The sequence below is a fragment of the Fonsecaea nubica genome, assembly GCF_001646965.1.
Source record: "Fonsecaea nubica strain CBS 269.64 chromosome Unknown Scaff43, whole genome shotgun sequence".
Lineage (NCBI taxonomy): Eukaryota > Fungi > Ascomycota > Eurotiomycetes > Chaetothyriales > Herpotrichiellaceae > Fonsecaea > Fonsecaea nubica.
Window position 1 is genome coordinate 265,160 of NW_019173716.1, and position 7,349 is coordinate 272,508.

A 7,349-nucleotide genomic window follows, 5' to 3' on the forward strand; every position below is an offset into this window, starting at 1 on the left:
GCCTGAGAATAGCCGTCCGTTGTAGGTTGGGTTATGCAATGAGGGTTGATTTGATTACATGAGCACCATCTCCCCCGCGGGAGGTGGTAGGCGCAAACTCCCAATCAAGTACTTGCAAGTACTACTTAGCCTAGTGATAGGAGCCTAGTAGCAAGGTTAGTTAATATCCCGCGAGCGTGTACAGCCTTACTTTGCTCCGTCATCTTTGCCTCTCCTTTGTCCCCGTGTGGTATTTGCAGAGTTACTTAGTTGAATTGTACAAAGTCGAGGCTCACGCAGCAGGTACGGAGTACGGAGTACGCATCCGCTGCGGACCACCGACCTTTTCCCAAAATAGGCATCTGCACATGCCCAAAGGAGGTCCTGGGTAGTAGCGCAGTCACTTAGTACTCTGGTATAAACTAGTATTCGCAGGTATTACAGCCTTGCTAGGTAAGAGATCAACTAACGCCACAGCCACTACTAGTACTTAGAAGTTATTCCCCTTGGCTCGCTGTAGGGCCACCGATCGTGCAGCATCAGCGTGAGATACCGATTGGAGGTTCGCGAGGCTTGCCCTTGCACAACAGAAGACCAAAACTACCACTTCCTGGCAATGGTGCCCGCCACCCATCTGAAGATCGATCGATGGATTAGTATTGATGAACAAAGGGTTTACTACCTTACGGCCCACCCACTCGGATAGTTTGATGCTGTATAGATGCACAGTTTTGATGATGCTGCTACATCAGATACTACAATGACGCTGCATCAAAGGGTTTAAGAATGCATTAATGCATCAGGTGCACATCAGAGTATACAGCATCAAACAACTACTAATAGGGGGTGGGCAAGATAGTACTAGTAGTACCTTGCTGCTTCCTCTTATATGCATAGCAGCCAAGTACTACTACCTGCCGTGCCGAACTACCAATACTACAGTCCAAGTGAGATGCTACATTAAACTAAAACGCCAGTAAGACCTGGATTTACTACCACTTGCAGAGTGTGGTCAAAAACGCGACTTTTGTAGTGGAAGGAGACGGTGCATCCTCCTTTCTTCGAGGCAGGAACGATTGCCGTATTGGGATTTCCAGGTTCCGTGGTCCCAAAAGGGAAAGACCGTTGACTTGAACAGAGTTCAGTGTTAGTACCCAACCATTATGGCAGACAGGGAGGCAGGCCAGAGAGACGCATTAGAACTAGTATCATCCGTATAGATCTTGATGGATGCTAGCATTATTCAGAGTCGGAAGTGCAAGCCATTGGTAGTATTACCCGTTTCGGCGAAATTCGTGACGCGTTTAAAACACTTTCCAGTAGCTCAACTTTTCCAGTTTGGAGACTGAAACACCTACCTACCAACTACACTGTAACTACAAAGTAACCAAGTCACGCACTGTGAACTGTACCGTGCATATGATGACTGACATGATGAGTGACAGGTTGAAGCAGTAGTATCCAGCTTCCTGGTGCAAGAACCAAGTACTAAGTAGTAAAGATGTGAGGCAGATTAGGATATCTTCGTCGTAAGACAAACTGACCATGGTGTTCTCCAAATCGTAAAGGTCTTCTCATCCAAAGAAGATGCAAACTTTCATCTAATCTGGACTGGGATTCCACATATCCCTGCCACCAAGCAAGAGGTGGTGTACGCCTCAAATCTAACCAAGGAGGCCAGCACAATCAGTCTATTGAGATCGTTCGACCCGTCCTGACCCGTTCAACATGCACAGGACGCGATTCCAACTTGGCCATCCACTCCGGAATCTGATCATTCGCATCAGTGTAGGCCGACGACGGTGTTCTTCTGAAAGAATCGACATCGGCCAGCGCATTCGACAGCGTCCTTGTGCTCGACTGCACAAGATTGACCAGCTTCCCCAGCACGGCAAACTCCATCTTCAACTTGACCGAGTAGATGAAACTCTTGAAAGCTCTTTCCATCGTCCGCAGGCCCTTGTATTCCAGCGACAACAGGGCCATGTCCATGAAGATGATGACGGTGTTGATGGTCAACAGTTCCCACATGACCCTCCGCGTGCCCTCTTTAGACACCAAGTTCAGCAGCTGCACCGTCTTCCACAGGTAGATGCCCGAGATGATGAATTCTTGCACGCAAAACGCCGTCATTTGTATCTTTTCCATGTAAAACAGAGCGCGATCAAAGGCGCGCTGCTCTCCGCCGTACGCCTGTCCATACTGGAAAACCGTGGTGAGGGTATGGAAGATAAGGGCGTCCGTGATGATCATCCACTTGATCCCGTTTAGGACCTGGTGATTGCGTAGAATGAGACCCAGACGTGAGTACAGCACAAAGGATTGGCCGGTGATCATCATGACCCAACCGATGGTACTGAACATCTGAGCGGCCCAGAAGACGAGGAACTCAAAATACTCGAGCAGGAACCCAAGGCAGTAAGGGAGGATGCCGACGGAGGCGACGATGAGCGCGGCAAAGTAGAGGCCGTGCCATTCTCGGAACGTGGTCAGGATGGTCAACAGGAGTTCGACGCAGTTGTACAGCGACAGGGTCATGCAGGTGACGACGATGATGGCTTCGGCCGTCCATTCATTGTGAAGATCCTGCGATGCCTCAGTTTGAAGTGATGACATTTTTTTCCCTTTGCACCGGGGCACATGAATCGTGAGGCGGAGGAGAAGGTGGGTTGACACATTGCGCGATACGACTGGGATCAAAATGAATGAGAAGTCTACTAGAGATGGTGAGAAGATAAGGCGTCTGATGAGACGAATGGACGTTACACGCATGTTTGACTGAGACGTTCACTGTACTCTTGTAACACTTCAAACTCGAAAATGCTTCATGAAAGCAAGGCTGGTCAAGTAAGGCTGGCGATCTCAATCTCCCCACAATTTCTCCCACTGGCTTCTACTGACCGGTGAGACATAGTGGGCGGCGGGTGACTGGAGCCTCCCGCTTGGTCTTACCCATTAAAAGACTTGGGCACCCACTCACCGAGAAGTTCTCCAGTTGCACGCCTAAGCTAAGGACTTGGTAAGTAAGCAAGTACCTGCGTTTGTGGGTGATTCTGGGCGGGTGGCCTCGGCGGGTCGTGCCTTGCTTAAGCGGACGAGTGTTCCTCCTTTCATCGCTTTCATTGTCAACGCAAAAGATGATGTCTAGAACTTCTGAGAGTCGACCCTCAAGAAGGACACGAGCCAACCGTCCAGTAAAGCGGACAACGTCCTTTCTCCCGATTCCTTATTTGTGCCGCAGACTGGATGCCACCCTCACGTCCGGTCCTCTTTTCCCCAGTAGACCAATACTCAAACAAAGCTCCCTGCGCCGACACGTTGTCTGTCTGCAACACCTACCTCAACAAAAGATGTCCATCCAGGCACCTTGTCCGGGAATACTTTCAGGCATGGGATCAATCACCTACCTACTAGTAGAAGTTGTTCAACAGTTTGTCTAATTGGCGCCATTCGGCGGACATCTCGCACAACTCTTCCCAACTTGTCAAGGCTGCATGAGTGGACGTTGCCTTGTGGTCACTGCGGACTGGTTACATATGCACGAAGATATGACAAAGTCCGGTGCACACGACACGTACAACCAATCGTCAAATCTCTCACAGTCTGGGCGAGAGCTTCACTCACCATGAGGTGGAGTCATTCATGCCTGCCGACGGTTCATTCGGACTTTGCGGACAGACATCACTGTAGACTGGCCCAGAGCAGATGCTGATGTTTAACAGGCTGCAGCCCATTTGACGACGGTGACCTCAGCAGCCGAACTGCTGCGGCGCATCAGTCGAGTATCATCCGCGTTTGGTCGATGCGGTAAGAGCCTCTAGTCCGCCTGGGATGCGGGAATATCATTTACTCAGTAGGTTGATCCCTTTTGAAGACGGCTGAATCATACTGCGATGGGTCAAGGTGAGGATCTGCTTTCCCATCCTATCTTCCTGCCATCCTCAAGGTAGAGATAGACGCAAGATCCTGTTCGTATTCCGGGGATTGATCTATGGCCGATCGGAACCTCGCGGCCCTGCGACGGATTCGTGGATATTCGATATGGCGGCTCTGTGCTTGGATAGGCACATATGCATTCGTAGAGACAAGTTGTTCGGCATCAGCACAAAGTCCGGATGAATTGCACAATAGGGATACGATGTGAGAGACACGAGGCCGACCGAGTATCAAACCCCCAAGCCAAGCCGTCAGCGACACCGGGAATGTTCGGCTAGACTGGATTATGCTCCCGCTCGACGGTGGTCACGCCCTTGGGATAGTTCCCCTTTTGTCATGGCTTCATCTCATGGCTTTGTGGTACGTATGCGGCAAGTGTGGTTGTTCCGGAATAGTGTGCGATTTGAGGATTCAATCCTACTTAGTATTCAATCCTCGCCGAACGGAGATCAATCGGCAATGAGCACGTATCGTGACCTTTGAGATGGCCGGGTCGAGATCTAGCTCGGACTTCGCTTGCATCTACGAGGCGAGATCAACTACGACTAGTACATGGTACAGGTGACCTTTGAGGCTCTCTACCTCGTACTTGGGAGCGCAGGCCCAGTAAGCCTAAGAGTCGGCGCCTTATCCGCCCCAGCGTCGCAAGCTGACTGGGTCCATTCTAAATCGGGCACTGCGATGGATGGGATTCACACTATTACTTGGTGTCAGATCTCTATCTCTCTCCACGGAGGGTCACAAAGCGGCGAGTCATTTTGCATAATTGTGTGGAGCTTCCCTGCTGCTTTTATCATTGTCGGAGGGGCTGAAAATTACGGCCCCTTGTACTTGAGGTCTAGCTCGCTGCAGGGATATATTACCGGCAGAACCATAAGGCAGAGAACGCAGAATGCAGTATTCTTTCCTTTCCTAGGGCGAGGAGACGAGACTAGACGCATCGCTTCCTCGCGACGCGGGTATTCCGCGGCCAGATGGAGAGAGACTATTACATGTGGACGTAGGTAACGAGGCCGAGCACATACACCGTCTTTCGATAACTACGGGGCACTCGACCAGGCTCCGGTCTGAGCATACATGCGTGGCACATAGGTGGCGCACGCGTAGATAGATGATCGGATGAGTCCTACCCAACCAGATAGAACTCGAGGATATCCAAGACGGGGAACCTCGAGCATTTGATATATGTTTTCGCGACTCAAGCGGACTTGACTCGGCGAGTACTCGTCAACCTCTCTTACTCAGTAACTCCTCCGTGTGCTCTCCATGTCTATATTTCGACGTCTCCCAGCCCCCGTCCCGTTTGACCGACCGCCCAACCAATCAACCAACGAGAGAGCAACTACTAGCAGTACTCAACTCGAGCGACGAATGCACAGCTGTCCCCAACAGAAATCTTTGGATGATCGTGGTATCACATGGGTAAATACTTCATGAAAGAGGCTGGTGAGGCTGACACCTTCCCAAAGAGGGAGGTCTGCCTGTTCAGTACTAAGTACTTAGTAAGCCGTGTGTCAAAGAGAGTTGGGGTGTTGGGAATCGGGGAGGATCTATGCCGAATACGTGAATATACCAGACCTCCGTGATTGGATCGTCCAGTTGGATATTTACCCAGGTATTCAGAGTATGTTCGACGGGGTTTGCTGCCTGCTTACATGGTTGTATGTGCCATCGTGGGTACTATTATGCACGCATGCATGGATAGGCGTGATGGGCGATGTGAACCCAAGATCGAAATTGTACATTTGTCGTTATTTGTTGTTTGTTGATTACCGCCGGATGCCCTTGGACCCTGAATCCAGATCAGACTATTGCACAGTCAATGAAAACATCTTCCCTGTAACACAGTCACACGGCACAGTGTTGGCGATGGTCTCTTCTCTTGGCTTACGTCACGGCCTTGATTGTCTCCGGTGCTCTGTGCTTCTACGCCTCGAAGCCTCTCCATCTATACTCTTGCAAGGAGTGTTCGATAGTGTCTGTCGATCATGTGTCTCTTTAGTGGACGGGTTCATACCGCCGATTCCAGTTCCTCGCACATGTTTTGATGCAATCATCTACCAATACATACTAACTAGTATATCCAGCACATTCGTTCCCGAACAGGGTTCCAACCCGTTTTCGATCTGATCATATGTCGTCAACATCACTACCCTGTCCATATTCCAAACTCTGCGGAATACAATGCCAACATCGTAATGGTACCAACTAAGACTGGTGACTGAACCAACCAAGTTTACCTTGTGGGATTTTGATCGTCGTCAGTTACAGTTGATCTTGGATCAGTGGATCAAGCCAACATGATGCATCACCACTACCACCGCGTCCACTGAACCTCGAAGAGCTCAAGTCTAACTCCAACCCTTGAAAGTACTGACTTAGTGAGTGCCCGACTGTATGTACAATGCCATGGTCCATAGAGAGATCCCTTACCACCCCCCTTCCCTTACTATCCCTTACTACCCCTTGCCTCCTCTGCTGTTTCCGAGCCACTATCCTGGCTGGATATGATATCACGGCGCGGGACCATCTATCCATCTGACCTACGCGTACCCTTTCTTTTTCGTTGAATTGACCAAGAGATGGATCCGGTGAGGATATACCCAAGTGATTAGGAGTGCAGTACTTGGTACAGCACAGCACAACGCGACAGACAGACAGAGCAGGTAGTACCAAGTAGCCAGTATTAGTGCACAAGGGACAGCTAAGCCGAGAGCTCCATGACCAACGACCGTACTCTTGACCTCGCCTCGCACACGTCCTTAGTACTTTGTAGGATTCATGATCGACACGACTGTCGGTACTACCGAGTACTACACGAGGCTGTGAAAGGGATTAAACAAAACATACTCCGCCGGTACCAAGTACCTACATAGTAGTATCACTGAAAATCATCAAACATTCATTCCTCGCCTAGTGCCTAGGGTAAGGAACTTGGTACATTACCCAACCCGTGCGCCTCAGACCATTGACATCGTTACCTGTGGCGCCGGCTATGTCGCTAGTACGGGAAACTCCCCCTCAAGACTCCTCTCCTCGTCGTAGACGTCGCGCGACTGCGCCCACAGCAGCCGTGCGGGGCGATCGCAGATGTCTGCCCACCACAGGAAAGGGCGCATGCGCTTCACCACCGAATCATCATCCCCACTCCCACTCCCGGTACCAGTACCGCCACCACTTGTACATGCCAGTGACTCGCCGTAATACTCGGCCAGCTTCTCGATGTACCAGCCGCGGTGCCTGGTGAAGGACGCGGCGATCCCGCCGAGCGTGAGCACCCAGAGGAAAAACTCCGAGGGGGGACCGTACTCCTCGATGTCGAGGATGGGGAGGGTCCGCAGACACCGCCGCAGCTCGCCGGCCAGGCGGGGCTTGATCCCCGTGGCGGGACTGAGCGGGAAGAGGACCATGTCGCTGAAGATGTTGGCGGCGAG

The 7,349-nt window shown here is 51.1% G+C and overlaps 1 protein-coding gene across 1 annotated transcript; it reads right to left on the reverse strand.

Moving 5' to 3' along the window:
* Positions 1-1,665: 1,665 nt before the first annotated feature.
* On the reverse strand, positions 1,666-2,595 carry AYO20_06733 (hypothetical protein; the record flags this gene model as incomplete). Its single annotated transcript, XM_022645022.1, has 1 exon — positions 1,666-2,595. The coding sequence occupies one exon, from the start codon at positions 2,593-2,595 to the stop codon at positions 1,666-1,668; it is 930 nt and encodes a 309-aa protein (XP_022499097.1).
* Between the last annotated feature and the right edge of the window lie 4,754 nt (positions 2,596-7,349).